The 22,628-nt window shown below is 49.2% G+C and overlaps 2 protein-coding genes and 1 non-coding gene across 11 annotated transcripts; 2 read left to right on the plus strand and 1 right to left on the minus strand.

The window, feature by feature from the left end:
• Positions 1–467: 467 nt before the first annotated feature.
• On the minus strand, positions 468–10,738 carry Abi3 (ABI family member 3). 4 transcript variants are annotated; one of them, XM_031353277.1, is made up of 9 exons: positions 10,640–10,738; positions 10,250–10,501; positions 5,091–5,258; positions 3,776–3,952; positions 2,263–2,348; positions 1,958–2,053; positions 1,566–1,756; positions 1,234–1,359; positions 468–941 (listed from the first exon to the last, which is right to left on the minus strand). In XM_031353277.1, the coding sequence occupies exons 2-9, from the start codon at positions 10,373–10,375 to the stop codon at positions 778–780; spliced, it is 1,134 nt and encodes a 377-aa protein (XP_031209137.1). In that variant the 5' UTR covers positions 10,376–10,501; positions 10,640–10,738; the 3' UTR covers positions 468–777. The 4 variants fall into 4 exon arrangements, with proteins under 4 accessions (XP_031209137.1, XP_031209139.1, XP_031209138.1 ...); XM_031353279.1 differs by having other exon boundaries at positions 1,566–1,753; positions 10,250–10,653; XM_031353278.1 differs by having other exon boundaries at positions 1,234–1,356; positions 10,250–10,651.
• Positions 10,482–14,006, plus strand: Gngt2 (G protein subunit gamma transducin 2). Of its 6 annotated transcripts, none has more exons than XM_031353287.1 (4): positions 10,482–10,511; positions 11,999–12,081; positions 13,283–13,372; positions 13,732–14,006. In XM_031353287.1, the coding sequence occupies exons 3-4, from the start codon at positions 13,289–13,291 to the stop codon at positions 13,855–13,857; spliced, it is 210 nt and encodes a 69-aa protein (XP_031209147.1). In that variant the 5' UTR covers positions 10,482–10,511; positions 11,999–12,081; positions 13,283–13,288; the 3' UTR covers positions 13,858–14,006. The 6 variants fall into 6 exon arrangements, with proteins under 6 accessions (XP_031209147.1, XP_031209145.1, XP_031209144.1 ...); XM_031353285.1 differs by having other exon boundaries at positions 10,489–10,511; positions 13,264–13,372; XM_031353284.1 differs by lacking the exon at positions 10,482–10,511 and adding an exon at positions 10,884–11,017 and having other exon boundaries at positions 13,264–13,372.
• Positions 14,007–20,402: 6,396 nt separating this feature from the next.
• On the plus strand, positions 20,403–20,504 carry LOC116079363. Its single transcript, XR_004113928.1, has one exon. It is a non-coding gene; the product is annotated as a U6 spliceosomal RNA (small nuclear RNA).
• Positions 20,505–22,628: the final 2,124 nt, after the last annotated feature.

Consider the following 22,628-nt stretch of genomic DNA (forward strand, 5'->3'; position numbering starts at 1 on the left):
ACCGCCTCCTGCTGGTGGAACGAGGTAGAACTGACCACTGACCTCGGAGAGTGTGACAAATCCTCGCGCTCCAGCAAGAGACCAGGGACTTCACCAAAGTCATCCCCGCATCCCCCTTCGCCCTTACGGAACAGAAAGCCATGTTTTTAAGCAGAGCCAGGGAAACCCAAGCCCCTCCCCTCTCTGGAGTTTCAGACTAATAAAGGAGGTGAAGGGGGACAAAGGGACTCATTCTCTTGTGCCATAGTGGGGGGATGAGAGAGGTGCTCTCTGCTCTCAGGGAGTCCCATTTAAGTGGTGGGGGCATGAAGAGCCCAGCAAATGGCTGCTTGTGATGCCAGGGGCTTAATGGGAACAATATTTGGGTTGAGATGGAGAGTCCTTCTGGGACAGTCTGCAGGGCTCCATGTTCCCTTTCCATCACTTCCTGTCTGGCCCTCTAGCCCTTTGGGGCAACTACTAGCCCAGGAGGTCAACAGAGTTTTTATTCAAAGCTGGCGGTCTTCCGTGCATGAGCTAGGAGTCCTCTGTCTGGGCAAGGTGCTTAAATCCCTTGCCCTTCAAGGTTTTTTGTTTTCTTCTTGCCGTCCACAGCAATCCCCCTGAGTACCACCCCTCTTTAGCCCACCTCCCCTTCCCACTGCTGTGTGGAGCAGGGACTGAACACAGTTCACAGCCCAAGAGGTAGACAGGTCCTTAGTCCAGCTTTGACTGGAAGCTGGCTTCTTGGGGCTCAAGAGGCCCACCGAGGCAGTGCAGGAACAGATCCCAGGGCTGTCAGCAGCTGGGCTCCACATAGTTCCCTGGGAAGAATCCAGTGCCCTCTGAGCTGACACCCTCACACCAGCCATCCGAGTAGCGGCGAGTGACACAGATGACGGTGCCTTCAGAGAAGGAGAGCTCATTTTCCTTCTGCCGGGTGTATGGGTACAGTGTCACCACTGTGGGGCAGGAAGAGAACCTTGTGAGGTGTCCCCTCGGTCACACACACACTCACCCGCCCACAGTGATACAGGAGCTATAATACTAGTCAGGTACTATTCAATAGCAGGCCAGCTGCAGTTTCCTAGCAGGGTTCAGAACTCAGCTCATTAGGAAGGAAGGGGATGGAGAGACAAAACAGGGTCACACCTTGACAAGAAGAGCAAACGCCTCTGGATTGGAGAGTGGAGGCCAAAGCAACAGAAGCCAGAAACCTGCCAATGGATTCTGGTCCCAAGAGTACAAAGGTACCTTTCTCCAAGTAGGTAGCAGGAACCCAGCTGGGCTCATCTGGTCCAAAACCTGGTGGGGGCGGAAGCAGCAGCCCCAGTTCATCCCCCTCTAGAGCTGGGGGAGGAGGCAGGGGTAACTCGGCTTCTGGGGAAAAAGACAAAAAGGTCAGTGTAAAGGTATCTGGGTCCACCCCTCCAGCATCCTTAAGATTCAACCAGAGCCTGTCATCACGCATAATGCCTCTAGCTCACTGCTGGTGCCTTAGCCAGACTAGGCACAGGGTAGACAGATCCTGCGGGACAACCTGGATGAGAGACTCAAGGTGTCTATTGAGTTGGGACACATCTTACCCGGAGGGGACTGGGACACCTCCAGCGGAGGGGGCGGCAAGAAGACCTCAGCAGACAATGGTGGAGGAGGTGGGGTTGCAGGCGCTACCGGTGGAGGAGGCGGGGTTGCAGGTGCTACCGGTGGAGGAGGCGGGGTTGCAGGTGATACCTGTCCCTTGGCCTGGGGGATCCCACTGGCACCTTCCGCACTGCTAAAAGACCAGACCATATGCTGATGAGGGACGCCTTCTAGCCCAGCCTCCCAGAGGGGTCCCTGCCCCTCCTAGCAAAATCTGGCCTAAAATTCTTTTCCCCAGCCAGTGGTTTTTAGTTTTCTCAACCGCAAGTCTGCCTGGAAGCCTCCTTTCAAAATCCACCCACTGTCTACCCACCCAGTAGACTCAAGTGCTTACCCTGCAGAGGCCAAGGAAGAGGCAGACGAGGCAGCGGAGAGCTTGCCGTCAGGCACGGCCGGAAGCTGCACCGGTTCAGGGATCCGGGGTGGTCTCCTGGGGGCGGGGGGAGTAGGGTGTCATGAGGGGAGGGGTCTCTGCTGAGCAGGGCTTAGGGTTGAGGAAGTGCGACTCGCGGGAGGGAGAAGCTGGGCACCAAGCGCAGCAGCATCAAGGCGCCAGGTGCAGCGGATGAGGGATGGGGGAAGCAGTTGAGAACCACGAGTGGCTGGGTAGGGCTGGTTGGCATGGCCTTGAGGCCTCACCCCAGCGTGGCGGAGGCAGGTGTAGCAGGCGCCTTTATGCTCTTGCGAGACAGAGTCCCCGTCCGTGACAGCTGAGTGCTCAAGTCCTGAAGGGAGAAGGATGGGGTTGATATCTGGGACAAGGAGAGGCTACCCTCATCCCTGAGAGGAAATAGGGGAGGAGAGGGAAGGGCGAAAACTGGGAGGGCTAGCCAGACTCAGCAAGTTCCTACTTCCACTTCTCAGCCCTCCTCCCGCCCTACCCCTACCCCCACCTCTTAAGCCTGCAGCACGACCCCCAAAGCCATCCCACAGAAAGAAACCCGCAGCTGGGGTAATGGTGGCACACGCCTTTAATCCCAGCATTCAGGAGGCATGTGGATTTCTGAGTTCGAGGCCAGCCTGGTGTACAGAGTGTTCCAGGACAACCAGGGGCTACACAGAGAAACCCTGTCTCAGGAAAAAAAAAAAAAAAGAAACCCGCAGCACAGACGTGTCTGAGGGCCACTTCCTCTGCATAACCACAGTGACTTAGCTGGCCTTTGCACCCCCACACTATCTCAAATTCCCAGGGGTCTGCGTGGCTTGGTGGTCCTTGGTTCTGATTTGGTTTGTACTCTGGCATGAGCTGAGGAGCATCACCCGGATAAACCTATGGAAGTGACTTTCCCAGATTCAAGGCAGAGGCATGGCAGAACCCAAGACACTTAGGAGAGTCTCAATGATAGGGTGCAATCCCAAAGGCAAGAGACACCTCTGAGCATCAGGGGGTTCATGTCCTCTGTCATCCTGCCCCACTAGAGACATGACAGGGCAATTATAGAATAAAGGATAAGTTGGAGGCTGGGCACAGAGCTCCGAGTGGAGCTTCTGCTGAGTCTATAGAAGGCCTGGGTTCCATCCACAGCACCATCAAAAGAAAAACAAAAGATAAGAAGGCTGGACAGGAAAAAGGAACGGATAGAGACCTGGGAACTGAAGGAAGGAGTTATTTTCTCTTCTGGGGTCTGGCATAATACCAAGGGGTTAAGACCCAGGAAAGCTTCTAATCTAATCTGGCATGAAGCAGTTGGGGACAAAATGCGATAAGGTCCCCTCCATCAACTCTGCTTTCTGTTGCTGCCTTCTGTCCTTACCACCAGCATTCTGGAGTGACTTCTTAGAGCAGTGACCTCAAACCCCCAGACAGAGGAAGTTGCTGTTCTCATGTGGCTGAGGAGTGGTTCTCATGCATGCCCTGACGCCCTTCCCCCTCTTCCCCTTCACACACACACACACACACACACACACACACACACACACACACACGACCTATTGGTGGTGTGGGGGCAGGGACAGCTCATGATCTTCCAAGAGTAGTGTGTCTGAGTAGAGGGTAGTTAAAGACCTTGGAAGAGTGGCGTTTAGGCCATGTGTCCTGTAGTGTGGAGAGGAAGAAGGGTTGTGAGGCAGAACAAAATCTTGGGAAAAAGCGAGACAAGAGGGAGCTGCCTGGCAAGACAGGGTGGGCAGTGGGGAGCAGGGTTTCCCTTACCTTGATTCCATGGCCAATGTCATCCAAGCAGGCAAAGTTGAGGGGTTTTCTGCAGTAAGGAGTGAGAGGAGGCAGGCTCTCAGGAGGGATGACCTTCTGGCTAGGGGGCAGCCGAATGACAGTGGCTAAAGTGCCAATCTCCCTTCTGGCTACCTTCTCCATATGCATGTTTACCATCTGCATGACAGGGTGGGGGTGGGGAGGTGAGAGGAGACCGTGAGAAACAGCCTGTACAACACCATTGCCTTTAAGAGAGGAGGAAGCTAATACTCCCAAGGCAGAGGCAGGTAGGTAGATCTCTGGGAGTGTGCAGCCAACCTAGCCTATATGATGAGTTCCAGGCTAGCCAGGGCTACATAGTGAGACCTTGTCTCAAAAGAAGGGAGGAGGAAAGAATGAGGATCATGGACGGCAGGGAAAGCCAGAGAAAGTCCCATGGCCACACAGCCATTGGAGAAAGAGTAGCAGGAGAGGATGGAGCCACTTTGGAGCGGCTTCCTGGTAGAAGAGAGTGAAGGTTATTGTTAGCTGTGCAGGAACCAGAAAAAAAATGGAGGGAAAAAAATCCCTGAGGTTGCTGGGAAGGGGCTGAAGGACTGGGCAGGCTTTGTTGCCGAAAGGCATACTGGGGAGGTGACAGAGAAGTGTAACTAAGTTGGTTCTTCCTTTAGGAGACTAGTATGTGAATTAGTTTCCTCTTGGAATGTTCCCTCAGCCTTGGAGTTGGGGGGTGGGGGGGACCTTGGGTCTTCAGGAAGAAGAGGAAAACACACCCCGTACACTGACCCCTCGGGGACATATGGTCAGACCAAAAGTGTAACTCATATGCCTTGTGGGGTCCTGGATCCAGGAAGGAAGCCTGAGAGTATTTATGAACCAAGGGTAGGTATTTATGAGCCAGGGTAGGGAATCTGTCTGTACATTGTTGGCAGGGGCTGAAGATGGGCTTGCCTAGCCTAAGTGGAAGGCATTTATTAATCATTGCCTTTGCTCTCTGTAGGTACCATGAACAACAAAGCTTTAAAACATCCAGAATAACATTCAGAGAGAGAGAGAGACAGAGACAGACAGAGAGAGAGAGAGAGAGAGAGAGAGAGAGAGAGAGAGAGAGAGGGAACTTTGTGTCTAATGGGGTAGCAAGAACCCCACTAAGACAAAGCCATGATAGAAGTCTCCAAAGTTCAGAATATGCCAACCTTCTGCAGTCGACTTGGCCAGGTGGACATGGAGAAAATTAAAGGAATTTTGTCACAGAAACTATTTGAGTGGGACTGGAGACCAGGCATGGAAAGGGGAGGCCTTCCTACATCCTTACCTGGCCTAGTGTGCTCATCTTGGCTTCCACCTGCCTCAGGGCAGCACCCTGTAGATCCAGCATTCGAAGGGTATGCCCAGCCAGGTTCCCCACTTGGTAGGCCACACTGGCCAGGGCCTGAGTGGTGAAAGCCATCGTCTCTTCCAGCGCCTTCCGTTTGTCTGTGGCCTGAAATACACACAGCCTTGGCCCGAGGCCAGCACATTCCACTGCTTCCTTGGCAGCCAGAAAAGAATCTAAGGAAGATCGGAGCTGCACTTGGAGAAAGCTGCGGTCCTTAGATGCCTGAGGTAGCTTCCGGAAGGATGGTGTTGTAGTGAGTGGGGCCTGGGAGGGCAGTGCAAGGAACACTGGGAAAGCAAGTCACAGCTGGAGAGAACCGGCTGTGGGGAGTCGAGGCAGGAATCCTGTCCTCCACTCCTGTCCTCCAGTAGTTGAGGTGAGGACAGAGTTGAGAGGACCCTACTGCCTTCCTCAGCAAGTGTCTCCTGGCAGGCTGGCTGTCGAGGGGAAGGGGAAGGCGATGCTGGCTAGAGGGGACATTCCGCCACTTAAAAGCCAGCCAGCCAATAGCAGGCTTTTACCTATAAACCAAAGTCACCCAACAAAGTGTGGCCAGGGGTAACAGCCCCCTGCTGACCTTACACTTCCTTAGCTCCAACCCTCAGGAAGGTGTGTGGGAACTGAGAGAGGGGCACCATGTCCCAGAACCAATGACTTCATCCTCTCATTCCCTCTGACAGTTTTCTAACATGTGTCCCTTCTTTTCTTTCTTTCTTTCTTTCTCTTTTTGAAACAGGGCTTCATATAGTACAGGCCTCAAATTCTCTGTGTAACCAGAGGCTGGCTGGCCTTGAACTCCTGATCCTCCTGCCTCCATCTCCTAAGTACTAGGACTATAAGTGTATGCTAGCACAATTGACTCTATTATTATTATTATATCATCATCATCATCATCATTAGAACTGTTTTTCAAGATAGGGTAGCCTTGGCTGTCCTGGAACTCACTCTGTAGACCAGGCTGGCCTTGAACTCAGAGACCCGCCTGCTTCTGCCCCCTAAATGCTGGGATCAAAGGCGTGCAAAATTTCCACCTGCCCTTGTACCGTTGGCATTAAAATGCCATCCTCTGGGCTGGAGAGATGGCTCAGTGGTTAAGAGCACTGACTGCTCTTCCAGAGGTCCTGAGTTCAATTCCCAGCAACCACATGGTGGCTCACAACCATCTGTAATGAGATCTGATGTGTCTGAAGACAGTGACAGTGTACTCACATTTAAAAAGGGGGAAGGGCAGTGGTGGTGCACGCCTTTAATCCTAGCACTTGGGAGGCAGAGGCAGGTGGATTTCTGAGTTCGAGGCCAGCCTGGTCTACAGAGTGAGTTCCAGGACAGCCAGAGCTACACAGAGAAACCCTGTCTCAAAAAAAAAAAAAAAATCCTCCCCCTTACTCACAAATTCCTTGCTTCTCTCCAGCCACACTAGCTGCTGGTGACTGGCGTCCTAATCCTTAGCAAGAGAGATGGTTCCTACCTCACAGCCTTTTCACTAGATAGTTCCAGCTTCTCCACTTCTCTCAATGTCCTAAGCTTTTTTTTTTCGCCTTTATGACATATCACACTTGCCCTGTTCTTTCTTTTTCTTTTCACCCCTCCACCCATCCAAATAGAAATACCATGAAAACAGAGAGCTGGCCCATTCTGTCCTGCATCCTCTGCTGACATAGTCCCTGACACACAGAAGATATTAAGTAAATGTGCATTTGCTGGCTGATTGACAGGTCAAAGGGGAACCAAACACTAGCTGGGCAGCTTCCTACTGCATGCCAGACACTGGCCAGTGCCACACTGCCAGCTAGTGGGAAAGGGGTGGCCAGAGAGTGGCTAAGGACAAAAGAGGACTTTTTTTTTTTTTGGTTCCAGACCAGACCTTCAGGGCTGGGTAAACCTTCTTGGGTCTCTTGCTTCACTAAGCAGTGTCCTCCTTCCCATCAATCATGAGCTTGCTGCACTGAAGCCTGTCCTTTGGGGAGTGTGGGGGAGGCAGAGGTGAGTCCAAGGCAAATTAGAAGAGGCAGCGTACTGACAGGCAAGGCTGCACACCTGTGACCTCCCAGCTTGGGACTTGGTGTGCTCCCTCAGACCCATCACTAGTGCTATCAGAGTTGCGTCCTCCGTGAGATTCCTCTGGATCCCCCGCATCTGAACTAGAACCTTCTGGAAAACCTGTGCCATGGTCCTTCCCTTCCCCACTTTTCTGTTCTGACAGCCTGAAAGCGATGCTCATTTGTGTGCTAATTTACATGTCATCTGCATATGCAATAAATTGTACCTCTCATCAGCATGTGCCACTCAAAAGCATTGGCTAGGCAAAGCTAGAGAAGACTGCAGACTTCACTCTAAGTCTCTGTTTCATAGGTAAGAAAACAGGCTCCCTCTGCCCGCTACCCAGTCCAGCACATGGACCTTTCAACCCAAACAAGAAAAGTGTTTGTTTGAGCCCAGCTCTGGGTTCCTCTAGCCCAGATGTTTACAACCTCAAGCTTTAAACTTGGCCCAAAATCAGCTCTGGAGGGACAAGGGCCTGAGATCCTTCACCTAAGCTGTCATGCAAATGACCCTGTTTTCACACTCAGTCAACCCTGATTGAGAACCCTATGCCCACCCATCTGCCTCCTGCATGGGCTCCTGACACTTAGTTGGGGAAAGATGGGACGGAGACCTTTTAAAAACTGTCCTCTGTAGACAGGCAGGGATGGCTACTGATTATATGGTCTAGGAGCTAGTGCTCTACACAAAGGACTCCCCGGATTCCAACCTGGGTCTAGGGGCTTCTGAGACCCTGAGTGTGTTTGCAAAGGCTGTCACCTGGATAGAATGGGGCTTCATTACTAGCATGTGCCTTTTATCCTTCTGAAAAGGTAATAGAAATAACAGCAACTACATTTATTTATTCTGCCCTTAAAGGCCCTTGGCAAATGGTTCAACACATTGTTCCAATTAGTACTTCTAACCAGCTTGGAGAAGGTATGGAGTTTAAGAGGAACCTCATTCCACCCCTAAATGGTGGCACAGACCTGTAATTCCAGTCTTCTGGGGGGGGGCACTGAGGCAGACAGGTCATAAATTCAAGGCCAGCCTGGGCTACAGAGTGACAATATGGGAAGGAAAGAAGGAAGATAGAAAGAAAGAAAGAGAGAAAGAAAGAAAGAGAGAGAGAAAGAAAGAGAGAAAACGAGACTGCTTGATGGGAAACACACCAGATGTTCCTAAATTGATAGGTGACAGACTCTGCGACTCAGCTTTGTGGCTTCAGATCCTGAGTGCACACCGACTGTACACGTGGGATTGCACCCACTAGCAGCACTTTGAGGTGTGGGCAGACACCTACGGAACAGAAGGGGCTATCTCTACCCCTGCCAGGGGAGGATCATGCCTAAGTGCTACATGGTAGAACTGGCATATAAACCACACGCAAAGATCATCTACCTACAGGCTGGTTACTCAGTGTCACACACCGGAATGACACTCGAGGTAGCACTGTGGCCTAAGGGTTAAGAACTGGGCTCGGCGTCAGAATCCTGGCTGCTCTTTTATTTGGGATTTTGCTTTGCTCTTTTTGGTCTATTAGAGGTAGTGTCTTGCTGTGTAATCCTGACTGGCTTGAACTCACTAAGTAGACTAGAAGACAAATAGAACTTTCTAAGATTCCCCCTGCTATATCCTCCCAAGTACTGGGATCACAGGTATGGGCCACCACAATCAGCTAGCATTCCGAGTTCAAATCCTGTCTCTGTGACTGCCTTGGAGGCCTCTGGAAATACAGTCTAACCCTTTCCAAACCTCAGCTTTCTCATTGTGATGTGTGCATCGTGCTCAGCAGGTGGGACTGGGGAAGGGACAAATAGAGACTGTGGGTACAGAGAGAACTTGGCTATCCTTGCTCGGCCATTTCCCATAGGCCTTTGGTTCTTTTTTCTCCCCAGCCCTCTCACTACAGGAAGAGGTCCCTGGTGTTGTCCCACAGTCTGGCTAGGCATAAGAGGTTGCAAACTTGGCCTGTTACTCTTAATGGAGCAGAGGAAACCAAGGACAAAGAGTATGGATAAACTGTCCCAACAAATAGGTAGAAGGATGAAGAGGAAGGGGCTCAGGTGCGAAGGCAGGGCAGATATGCTTGTCTCTGCTATCCAGAGCTGGGTGACTCTGGACAAGTCACCTCACCTGCTACACACACACACACACACACACACACACACACACACACACACACACACACAAGCTGCTGTTTTTGCATTCGAGTACAAGAATTATAGTTTTTGTCTCATATTGGTGGCTGTGAGGGGTTGGGCAGTCATGAAGTTCTCTGCCCCTCTTCCTTCCCCAGGAATCAATCAAAGTTATGTGACTACTCCAGAGTAGAGTGGAGCTTAGGTCAGCAGAAGAGCTCTTCCCAGACAGCCTTGGGCTCCCCTCTCAAAGCCTTAAGAAAATGAAACAAAACTTGACACAAACAATGGCCAGGTGAGGTAGTAGGAGCCCATAATCCCAGCACTGACAGAAGGCTGAGACAGGAGGACTGTAAATCTGAGGCCAGTCTGGGCAACAATGAACTCAAGGGCAGCCTGGGCTACAGTGAACTCAAGGGCAGCCTGAGCTACAGTGAACTCAGGGGCAGCCTAGGCCATACAGTGAGACCTTCTGTCAAAAACCACACATAATGCAAAGATCTGAGGTTGCTCTACAGAGCTTCTCATTTCCCAGCAGCCAGACTGTGAGTCCCCTGCCTCTGCACCACACCTCGTTCTCTCCTCAGGGTCTGCTCTGACTCTCCTCTGTTCTCCCTCAAACATCAAGGGACAAACCCCCTTCCCCGTGTGGGGGAAGTTCTCTGAATCCCCTCGAGCCAGCTTGAAGGCAGTCCCAGCACTTGTGAGAGCTGGGGCAAGGTGTAGAATCGATTACAGATATACACATAGCCTCTACTTCTGAGACTATGGCCCGAGAACAAGGGCTGTGGAGCTTGGAAAGCTTGGGATGACACTGAAGCCTGAAGATTGCTCAGCCAAGGTGGGAACAGATACCCATCAGATGACCCTGCCAGAGGGATTGGGCTGCAGGTCCCCGCAAGGTGTATCCTGACCTGAGCCCTCTCCACTTACCTGCAAGTAGTTATCCTCGCAGTAGTTGGCCACCCGTAGCAGGGCGCTGTGGTTGCCGCGCAGAGCCTCCCGGCCCGTGGGGATATCAAACTCCTGCAACTGCTGCAGCTGCTGCAGCTCCGCCATGGCACAGCCTCGGTGGGGTTCCCTGGGAAGCCTGCTGGGTTTTGAGCCTCACCCTGGCCCTGATTGGCCGCTCTGCCTTCCCTCCCTCTGCTTTTGGTTTCCTCTGCGTGAGAGACCCAAACCTGCCTGCAAAGGGGTAGGCATGCTCATTCCGGGACAAGCGGAAGTCAGACCCTGGGCCCTGGGCCCTGGGCCTCTCTGGCCCCTGCGTAGGAGAAGGGGGAAGCCAGGGCCCTGTTGGGGGGATCAGTCTCCCAATCTCACCAAGCAAAGGAAGCCAAGGTCGGGGCATCTGTGATTGCTCCCTGGTCCTGGAGAGGAAGCTAGTTGATGGGGGGATGGGGTAGTAGAGACAGGAGGAAGGGGCTGGCCTGCTATGGGGGTGGATTTTCCACTCATGGAAGAGGGGAGGAAAGGGCAGAGGGTGGGGGCTTCCTTGGGAAGCTGGGGATGAGTCACTACGGGATTGGGGAGTGGAGGGTGGATAGGATATGGAGATAAGTCATACTGGGGGGTGGGGCCGGGCTGGCAGTCCGGCTACAGTGGTAAACAGCTCACGAAGCAGCAAGAAGAAACAGGGTTAGACACCAGGAAGACAGCTAGAGTTCCTGAATAACTGTGGGCCAGCCTGTGAAGGCTCAGGTAGGAAGTCTTGTGACAAGTATTTGTGCCTAATGAAGGTAGGAGAAGATGAAAATTGACCAAATAACTAGTATCAGGACTCGAATGTGAGACAACACCATTCCAGATGGATGTGTGGGCTTGAGGCAGCACTGGGGGACAGAGAGCTGAGCGGGGCTCATGCATTAACCAGGAGTTGGAAAAGCCAATGGTTCTGTCCTAAACTTGAGTTCAAGGGGGTCCCAGATGTGAGTGGGATTTGATCCTTCGTCTGGGATGACTTTACAGAGCCCCTCCCCCTCCCAGCCTGTCATCCTCCTGGCAGAAGAGGAACCTCACTAACCACACTGGTTCCTTAACATTTCCTCAAGAATGTCCCCTGCTATTGGACAAATGTCAGCCTGAGCTCACTCTGCTAAATGTCATAGTGGTGTCAGGTGGCCCTGGGAGAGGCAACTGGAAGGAGCAGGCTGTAGGGAAGTGTTAGGGACTGAAGAGAAGGGAGTTCCACACTCCAGGGAGGACACGGATGCCAAGGAGCAAAGGACATGGCATTAGGGTGGACACGGCCACTGAATACGGGTGAGCATTGGAACTGAGGTTATGTCTTTATGGAGCAAATGAAGAGCGAGCCTGAAGACCCTCGAACGGTGCAATTATGGAACCCGCTAACGGAAAGCTCAGGGGGCTTCAGGATGGGGAAAACTAGGAGCTAGTCGGCATGGGGAGGAGCAGCGGGCTTTGTGATGGAGTGAGACAGGCAAGCGGTACAGTAGACTAGAGGGCAGCTGTGGGGCGGGAAAAGGGGTGTGGTCTCTAAAGAGAGGCTGATGTGCACTCCGGGGACCCACAATGGAGGTGGCCTGTTTTAGAATGTTAGTGTCTACTGTGGAGGAGTGAAGGGCTGAGAGGCTCAGCTAGGATCAGGACTTACCACCCTGAGCCCATGATCAGCTTAGGCAGCGGAGATTTGGCTTTGCCAACCATCTGTTTTATCTGAAGATTTTCAGCTGATGAGGCACTAGGAAGTTCAAACACCATTGTGTCTGGGTCCTGGACTGGTGATTTGGAGAGAGCTCTAACAGGTATGGAGGCTTTGGGGCACTGGGCTGGGATCTACTCTTAGCATTGTTTAAGTTTAAGCACCAGGCTGGCTCGCTCCTGGTTACCTGGAGTTTTGATGGTAATAATGTTATTGTCAGAAGTAATAATAAGAAATGTGCCCTGGTCATTATGTGCCAGGCAGTATGAATGCTTCCCATGAGTTATTGTCTTTTTTATTTCCTATGTATGAATGTTTGCCTTGCATGGGTATACTGTACCACATGTATTCCTGGTTCTCACAGGAGTCAGGAGAGGGCATTGAATCCCCTGGAACTGGGGGTTATAGATAGTTGTGAGCCACTAGGAGGATGCTGGGAATTGAATCCTCATCCTCTGCAAGAGCAATAAGTGCTCAAAGAGCCATCTCTCCAGCAACCCCAAGCATTATTATTATTATTATTATTATTATTATTATTGTTATTATTTAGTTCTCACAATAATAGTGGGTTTAGGGATGCAGATCAATTGACAGAATGCTTGCCTGCATCCTCAGTATCCTGGGTTCCATCCCCAGTAGCACACAAGTTAGGGATTGTGGTACATGTCTTTAATTCCAGAACTTAGGAGGAGGCAGAAGGATCAGGAGGAGTTCAAAGTCATCCTCAGCTACATACAGAGTCTGAGGCCAGCCTGGGCTACATGAGACGCTGTCTCAAAAACCAAACAATGCTAATTTTGTTATACTTATTTAGTGATGGGGAAACTAAGACTCAAAGAAGCTGTGTGACTTGTCTAAGTCCACACAGGAGGAAGCAGCAGAGTTGGGGCTCACTGCTGGACTCTGGCTGCCTCCAAAACTCCTAGTCTTAATACTGTCCCCTGTCAGGACCTAGAGACAAAACCTCCCCCCCCCCACAAGTCATCACATAGAGCAATCACTCTTTGTCCCAAATTTTCCAGCTTAAACTCGATTTCCCCTTCCTTTTCTATTTCCTCTGTAAAGAGGCTCTTATTCAAGAACCCCTAGCTATGCCTCCCCTAGCTGACAGGTCACTTCTAGTCCTTCTAAGCCTTTGCCCATGATAGTGGGAGGTGTGGAGGGTATATTGAGTGGAGGGATGAATTGTGGAAATGTTAACCAATGAGGGTCTTTGATTGGGGCCTAAGGCCAGGAAGAGTGTAGAATTGGAAGGGAAGTGCTCATGGCTGTGGGATCCTGTCAGGACCCAGGTCTCCTTCTAGGGCAGGATGGCCCAGGATCTCAGTGAGAAGGAGCTGCTGAGGATAGAGGTGGAGCAGCTGAAGAAGGAAGTGAAGAACCCACGTGATCCGGTGAGCCTGCAGTCCCTCTTCTTGGCTTCCGCATCTCTTTCTGTTTGAAATTCAGAGGAGACACTAGGCACAGGATGTATCACTGGGCTGGGCTGGGGTGGGATGTAGAAGATAGTTGATGTCCACCTCATGTTTCTGAGCACAGAGGAGACACTAAGAGCTGCGTCTTCATGCTGGGCTAGTATGATCCCATCAGGGGTTTGAGGGTTGGTTCAAGAGACTCAGCCTTCTGCCTGCCTCTTTCTCCCATCTCCTTCCTCTTTGACCTCATCCCTACCCTGCCCAGTCTTCCTCCAATTGCCAAGTCATGGATTCTGAAAAACAAACAAGAGCTGTGACCATGTTTTGTCATCTTACAGATTTCCAAAACAGGAAAGGAAATCAAGGATTATGTAGAGGCCCAAGCAGGGACCGACCCTCTGCTTAAAGGCATCCCAGAAGACAAGAATCCCTTCAAGGAGAAAGGCACTTGTGTGATAAGCTGATGGCCCACCCTCACCTCCCTCTCCCTTTCTCTGTCCCTCCTCAACCATGCCCAAATGTACTGGGATACCTAGGATCAGTGTTTACTCCCTCTTAGACATGAATAAAGATGCTAAGAAAAAACAACAACCACCGCTGAGTGGATTCTCAATCCTGTTCTCCAGCATCTTCCTTTGCCTGCCTTTGCCTATGATACAGCCAAGGGAGGGATGATACAGCCATGAGAGAGATATAGGAAGGAAATGTTAACCGGTGAGGGACCTCCCCTGGGTGTATGTGGCAAAGAAAAGCTTTGGACAGCTGAGCAGGTGGCACATGTTCTCTAGAAGTGCCTGCAATGCCCCAAGGCCCCAGAGGGCAGTCCTAGCAAGCATTCACTCCTCCTAGAATGGCCCCACACCCATCATTTCTTCTCCAATTATATCTATGTAGTTTGAGCTAGAGGCTGGACTGAGGGCTGTGCTGCCTCATGCCCTCTCCCGATAGCTTTTTCCTAGTTATTCAGACCACAGTGGAAGGGTAGGAGCTCAGTTAGTAAAGTGCTTGCCTGGCATGCAGGAAACCCAGGATTCCATTCCCAGTGCCACATATGCTTGGAATAGTGGCTCTTGCCTAAAGTGCCAGCACTAGAGTTAGAGACAGGAAGCTCAGAAGTACATAGGAGGGTTGATAACAACCCCCGGCTATGTAAGACCCTGTTTCAATAAAATGGAAAACAAAATAAGAAGGAAAGTAGTGGTCCACGCCTTTAATCCCAGCACTTGGGAAGCAGGGGCAGGCGAATTTCTGAGTTCGAGGCCAGCCTGGTCTACAGAGTGAGTTCCAGGGCTACACAGAGAAACCTTGTCTCAAAAAACCAAAAAAAAAAAAAAAACCCAAAAACAGAAGGAAAACAAAAAATTGCCTAGCTGGGATGGCCTGAAGACAAGAGGGAGGGAGAAGAAGAAGAAGAAGAAGAAGAAGAAGAAGAGAGAGAGAGAGAGGAAGAGAGAGAGAGAGAGAGAGGTCTGTAGGATCAGAATTGCATTGTTTATGGTTTATGTAATGTATTGTATTGAGTGTCTGTTATGCATAGGGCAGTATAGCCAGAAGCATGAGAAAGACTAGCTGGCCCTTATTTTCATGGAATTTGGTAGAGAAAACCTAAAAGAATTTGCAGTGAAGTCAATAGAGGTCAGAGTCTGGGAGAGTCAGGGTGGTGGAGAAGCACACAACAGATGGACTTTAGGGCAATGAACAAGGCCGAGGTGACCACCAGCAAAAGGGCACAGTGTAAAGAGGGTGAAGCATAGAGGGGGAGCCAGGTAAAGTCTTGAAGGATCTTTCTGTGACATCAATTATAAAATCTCTTCGTGAGGGGCTAGAGAGAGAGCTCAGTGGTTAGGAGTGAGGGCTACTTTTGCAGAGGACCCACTTTGGTTCCCAGCATCCACACTGGGAAGCTCACAACCACTATGTCAGGGGATTTGACATATCTGGCCTCCAAGAGTGTGCATGCATGTATGCACATGCACACATGAGCGTGCATGCGCTTGTGCTCATGCACATGCATACACACACACACACTAAAAAAAAAGCACACAATTAAAAATAAATAAGTAAAATATGAATTACAAATTTTAAAGAATTACTTTTGTAATTCGGGCGTAGTAGAACATGCCCATAATACCAAGACTAGAGAGACAGAGGGAAGAAGATGACAAATTCAAGTCCAGCATGGGCTACATAGTGTGTTCCAGGATAGCCTGGTCTACTCAGGGAAACTCTGTCTAAAAAGAGAGAAACTTTCTTCTTTACCTTACGGGTACAGAAGCAGAGAAAGGCATTTAGGCAGTCAAGGGACCTGGCTCAGTTAATAGATAAGTTAGGTCCTGCTCAGGGCTGAAAATATTGTCAGCCAGGAGCTACTGTCTTTCAGGATCATAGACAAACATCCATAGTACAGAGTGCTCCCTGAAATATCAGAGAGGTCTGTGGGATGTTACAGGGACTCCTGGGAGGGCTACCTGGTCCAGCTGAAAGGGCACACTGAGTCCTGGGAGAGAGGATAGAAGAGGTCTCCAGATGGGAATAATTCCTTGGAGAACTGAGCTTAAAAGGCTTATGTTATGAATAGAGGAGAGATGGCACCCTTGGGAAAAAGGACATTGTAAACAGAGGCACAGAGAGGAGAGGAAGAAGAACCGTGGTTTGATGTCTGGCATGATGGCAGGTGTCTTTTTTGTTGTTGTTTTGTTTTCTAAGATTTATTTTTATTTATTTTATGTGTATGAGTACACTGTAGCTGTACAGATGGCTGTGAGCTATCATGTGTGTGACTGCTGTTGATCTCTGGACCTCTGCCGGCCCCGCTCACTCCGCCCCGCTTGCTTGGGCGTAATTTACTGTGGCTGTCTTCAGACACACCAGAGGAGGGCGTCCAATCTCATTACAGGTGGTTGTGAGCCACCATGTGGTTGCTGGGATCTGAACTCAGGACCTTCGGAAGAGCAGTCAGTGCTCTTACCCGCTGAGCCATCTCGCCAGCCCCGATGGCAGGTGTCTTAGTTAGGGTTTTACTTCTATGAACAGACATGATGACCAAGGCAGTTCTTACCAGGACAACATTTAATTGGGGCTAGCTTACAGGTTCAGAGGTTCAGCATGAAGTATCATCAAGGTGGGAGCATGGCAGTATCCAGGCAGGCATGGTGCAGGAGGAGCTGAGAGTTCTACATCTTCATCTGAAGGCCGTTAGGAGAAGATTCCATTTCAGGCAGCTAGGATGAGTGTATTAAAGCCCATGCCCACAGTGACACACCTATTCCAACAAGGCCACACCTTCTAATAGGCCCACTTCCTGGGCCAAGCATACACAAACATCACAACATGCAATTCCAGCATTGGGGAAATTGTCATAGTTTGTTTTGAGGCCAGCTTGGGATACCTAGTGAAACTCTTGTCTCAAAAAATGTGAAAAAAAAATATGTACACATACATACATACACACACACACACACACACATATGGCCTTAGTCATCTTTTCACTGTTCTTTTACTGTGAAAAGACATTATGGCCAAGGAAACTCTTATAAAAGAAAGCATAGTTTGTTGGGGGCTAGCTTACATTTCAGAGGTTAGTCCATTATCAGCATGGTGGGAGCATGGCTGCATATATGGTACTTGAGCAGTAGCTGAGAACTTTATACCATGATCCACAGGCAGCAGGCAGAGAGCATCAGGGCCTGGTATGGGCTTTTAAAACACACTTCCTCTAACAAGGCCACATCTGCTCCAACAAGGCCACATCTCCTAGTCCTTCTAATCCTTTCAAATAGTTCTACTCTCTGGTGACTAAGCATTCAAATGTATGAGCCTATGCAGCTAGTCTCATTCAAACTTTTTTGTTATTGTTATTTTCCTTTCTTTTTTTAAAAATTTATTTATTTATTTATTATATATAAGTACACTGTAGCTGTCTTCAGACACACCAGAAGAGGGCATCAGATCTCATTACGGGTGGTTGTGAGCCACCATGTGGTTGCTGGGATTTGAACTCGGGACCTCCAGAAGAGCAGTCAGTGCTCTTAACCCCTGAGCCACCTCTCCAGCCCTATTTTCCTTTCTTTTGAGACAGGAACTCACAGTAGCTCTAGATGGCCTGGAACTTGCTACTTAGACTCGTGAGAGCTGGAACTAAAAGCGTGCGTCCCCAGGAAGAGCTCGTATTGTATTTTAATGTTTTCGCTTTTTGAAGCGAAAACATTTATTTGTTTTATGTAAATGAGTATTTTACTTGCCACGTGAAAGCCTATTTCCCTCAGAGGTCAGAAGAGGGCATCAGATTCCTTGGAACTGGAGTCACAGACAGTTGTGAGCCACCATGTTGGTTCTGGGAACCAAACTGAGTCCTCCGGAAGAGCAGCCAATGCTTTTTATCGGCTGCGCCATCTCTCCAGCCACAAGATCTGTATTTTAAATGGAACAGCAGTCAGTTTGGAACTGAATGCCAAGAAGCCCTAGGTTCTTAGGAGACTCTTAGAGGTGGATTGGATGGTCAGGAGGCTCTTCTTGGGCTGCACAGCTTTATCTGCTGGGGCTAACTTGCTGATTTGTTATTGACTTAGTTATTGATGTTCCTAGTGTTTGTTTGTTTGTTTCCTTGCTTGCTTATTTGCGATAGACTCTCATACCATATCCCAGGCTGACCTTGAACTCACAGTAGCACTTCTGCCTCCACCTCCCCAGTGCTGAGTGACAGGTACGAACCATCACACCTAGTGGGAATTTGTTCTTGACAAGATTGCAAGTGGAAAAAGAAGGTTAGAGAGGAAATTAAGAAGTGATAGTTCTTGGGGGGAGAGGTGAGCTAAACAGCAAAAGCCTTAAGTAGTCTCAGGGATCGCTGAAAGAGTTTCCTTGGGAAGTAAAGCTGACAGATCTTGACATCTGACTGGTGGGAGGGAGAGCATATATTCACAATGACAGCTATGCTAGTCAGAGTGAGCTAAAGGAACTGAACTAATAGATTGCGTACAAAGGGGATTTGCGAGCTTGCTTGTAGAATAAGGGCTGGGCATTCCAAAAGTGTCCATCTGTATGTCAGAGAAGCTGATAACCTGGTGGCTACTCGATCCACAAAGCTGCGTGCCTCATTGTGGGAAGACCTGGAGACACTCAGGAGAGCAGCCAGGTTTCATTTAGTCCACACTGGAAGGTGAAGAAGCTGGAGTCCGGTAGCTGCCAAGGGTGACAGAGTCAGAAGGAAGAAGCTAAGGCAGGTATCTGGGCATTTCCCTTAGACATCTTTATATCTTGGCCAACACCTAGAAGGTGTTAATCGAGTATTCTCTTCCCTCAGTTAATCCTTTATGGAAACTCACCCGGAAACACCCCAAGTTGTGGCTCTGAGGTGATTCTAAATCCCTCTGAGCTAAAAGTGAAGACCAAACAGTGATTAAATGTCAAGGCTGCAGAGCATGGTAGCACTCACCTTTAATCCCAACACTGGAGAGTCAGAAACAGGTGGATCTCTGTGAGTTTAAGGCCTGCCAGATCTATAAAGTGAGTTTCAGAACAGCCAGCACTCACTACGTAGGCCTTGCTGCCCTTGAACTCCAAGGTCTAATCTGCTTCCTTGGTGTTGGGATTAAAGGTATGTGCCGCCATGCCTAGCAATGATTCTTATTGTAAAGAATGATGATTTTTTTTCTGGGTAAGAGCATTTATTGCTCCTGTAGAGGTCCCAAGTTCAGTTCCAGCACCCACATGGTACCTCACAACTACTTATAGTTCAAGTTCCAGGAGGCCTGACATCCTTGGTAGCTAGGATTTCTATCCCAAGTATAGTATCTCAAGCAAGTAACTCCTGCCCTTCTTGGCTGGGGTCCAGGTCAGAGGAGCCTTTTCTTTAGCTCCCCTTCACTCAGACTATCATGTGCCACATGCTCTTCAAAGAGTGCTTCCCTAGCCACTCTAAGGCACAATAAAAGTCACATGGTCCCCTGAGTTTCAAGCTCAGTCATTGGCCTAGCACTCTTTTCTGTATGGGGTATGTATGTCTGTTTGCTTTGTTTTGCTGAGATATTCTTACTAGGTAGCTGTCTTAGTCAGGGTTTCTATTCCTGCACAAACATCATGACCAAGAAGCAAGCTGGGGAGGAAAGGGTTTATTCAGCTTACTCTTCCACATTGCTATTGATCACCAAAGAAAGTCAGGACTCAGGCAGATCAGGAAGCAGGAGCTGGTGCAGAGGCCATGGAGGGATGTTACTGGTTCGCTTCCCCTGGCTTTCTCAGCTTGCTTTCTTATAGAACCCAGGACTACCAGCCCAGGGATAGCACCACCCACAATGGGCCCTCCCCCCCTTGATTACTAATTGAGGAAATGCCTTACAGTTGGATCTCATGGAGGCATTTCCTCAAGGGAGGCTCCTTTCTCTGAGATAACTCCAGCTTGTGTCAAGTTAACACACAAAACCAGCCAGTACAGTAGCTCAGGCCATGCTTAAACACCAGATCCCCCTGCCCCAGCTTCTTGAATGTGGAATTGACTAAAGTGTACACACTATACAAGTGTATACACAACTTCCATTTCCCTAGCACCGTAAACAGTACCAGCTATCTGAGCACAGGGCACATCTTCCACTTAATGGGATTGTGGCGCTGTGTCCTTCCTCTTGTGCCCAAGCCTCATGCAAGCAGATTAAAAGGACAGGAGCAGAGGATGGTGAGATGGCTTGTCAGTAAAGTGCTGTCCTTGCAAGTACAAAGCCAAGTTTTTAAAAAGGCAGGTAGCTTGTGGCAGCACAATGGTGCATGCCTTTAATTCCAGCACTCAGGAGGCAGAAGCAGGCAGATCTCTGTAATTTTGAAGGCCAGCCTGGCCTAAATATTGAGTTCCAGGACATTCAGGGTGTTATACTGAAAACCTGTCTCAAAGACAGACAGACAGACAGACAGAAAGAAAGAAGGGAAGAAAGAAAGAAAGAAAGAAAGGAAGAAAGAAAGGAAGAAAGGAAGAAAGAAAGAAAGAAAGGAAGAAAGAGAGAAAGAAAGAAAGAAAGAAGTGCTTGCTTTGATAACACATATACTAAAATTGGAACAGTACAGAAGATTAGCATGGCACCTGCGGAATGACACGCAAATTCGTGAAGCGTTCCATATTTAAAAAAAAAGAAAGAAAGAAAGAAAGGAAGACAGGAAGCTGGGAACAGTAATGACCACTTGTAATTGCAGTTCTGGGGAGTCAGAGACATATAAAATGCTGGGGCTCACTAGGCAGCCTGGCTAACTTGCTGATATCTGAGTTCTAAGCCAGTGACAGAGAAACCCTGTCTCAGAAAACAAACAAACAAAACATGTGACCATCATCTGAAGAAAGACTTATTACCCTCTGGCCTACAAGTGCATGTACAAGCATGTACAAGCACAGTCGCACACATCTCCCATACACACACTCATAGGTGTGCCTGCACACACTCAGACACACAGGCACACACACACACACACACACAAAAGAGAAGAGGCATGATCATTCTGAGAGTGGGTCCCTAGCGGCATCCAGGCCACCTTTCTGTCTTGATTTCATGGACCTCTGAGGGTTTGAACCCTGAGAGGTGGGTACCATTGGTTTCTCAGAGCACACCAGCCAGTTCTTCCAATGACACCCAGCCTGGGCACAGCAGTGTCACCCAGCAAGGCTGGGACACTACACTGGGTCTTTCCCAAGTCTGCCCACCATGCTGCAAAAGCCACTGTTTGCAGATTCTTATCACACACCATGAGGCCATCAAATCCTACCACCATTAGCTTCTTGGCTTTATAAATTTTTTCCTTCGGTGGTTTTATTTATTTGTTTGTTTTGTTTTATTTAGGTTTTTGTGTTGTTTTGTCTTGTTTTGAAGACACCCTGGCTGCACTTCCCCAACCCCCCCAACTCCTCCCAGTCCCCACCCCGCTCAGTGGTTTTATTTTGAACTATTTTTAGATTTTCAGAAAAATTGCAGAATTGCAAAGTAACAGAATTCCCCTCTGCCCTTTCCCAAGCTGCCCAATGGTAACCTCTTGTATGACCATGACATTTATTAAAATAAAGAAATTAAGAAATGGGCATGGTGGTGCAAGCCTGAAACCCCGGCATGTGGGTAAAAAAGGCAGGAGAATTACCAACAGGTATGAGGCCAGCAAGATCTACATTGTGAGTTTCAGGCCAGCCAGGGCTACACAGTGAGACACTGCCTCAAAAGAGCAAGCAGCAGTGGCTCTGGAGAAAAACTTCACTGAGTAAAGATGCCTACTGTCAAACCTGACCACCTGAGTTAGATCTCCATAAGGTGGAAGAAGAGAATCAAGCTTGACCACCTGAGTTGGATCTCCATAAGAGTTGATTCCATAAGAGAACCAACCCTTGAGAATTTTGTTGTGACATCACAGAGAGGCCCTGAGATATTGATGTGTACACATGAGTGGATGAATACACACACACACACACACACACACACACACACACACAAATGAATAAACAAAACCAAGAAATTAGCACTAGTACAATGCTATTTATTAAACGCATGACTTGGATTTCTCCATGTTTTTCACTAATGTAATTTTTCTGCTCCAGGATTCATCTTAAGTCTATTGCCTTCCTTTGTTATTGTTGTTGCTGCTTTGCTTTGTTTTGTTTTGTTTTTACTGGGAAGAGTTTTTTGGTTAAAGACAACATGGTCTAAGACATCGTGGCTGTCTAGAAGACACTCCATGGTCCACAAATATTGGAGAATATAACGCTAACTAACTCCTAAATCACTGTCTATGTCAGTGCTGACAATCCGCAGTTCTCTCCATGACCTGCCACTAGAGAACTGCCTACTGTTTTCAGTGTCCCCAAAGGGTCTAGTCTCAACATCTTCCTAGATCTCTTTGCCTTCAGCTCCTGAGTTATGCTCCATGACTTTGACCACCTGACCAGAACCTTAAAAACTTCCCAGGAGGTGGAAATGACTTTCAGGACCACCCTGAGAGCAGCAGTTTCCAGAGGAAGGACAAGTAGCATAATTCAGCCAACCCCCCCAGATGTGGTTAGAAGAAAGAACAGAGTGGAGGTAAGGAATAGAGAAAAAGAGAGAAAGAGGAAAGCACCCAGGATGCTTCCTTTATCACAGTTCTCAGATGACGAGTGAATGGTGATGTCACAGGTACAGACGTCCTCCACCCTCCCCACCCCCTATTCCCTAGCCCCACTCCCACTCCCACTCCCACCCACCACCCACCATGCACCCCAACCCATCCCCCCACT

The sequence above is a fragment of the Mastomys coucha genome, unplaced genomic scaffold (assembly GCF_008632895.1).
Source record: "Mastomys coucha isolate ucsf_1 unplaced genomic scaffold, UCSF_Mcou_1 pScaffold5, whole genome shotgun sequence".
Taxonomy (NCBI): Eukaryota; Metazoa; Chordata; class Mammalia; order Rodentia; family Muridae; genus Mastomys; species Mastomys coucha.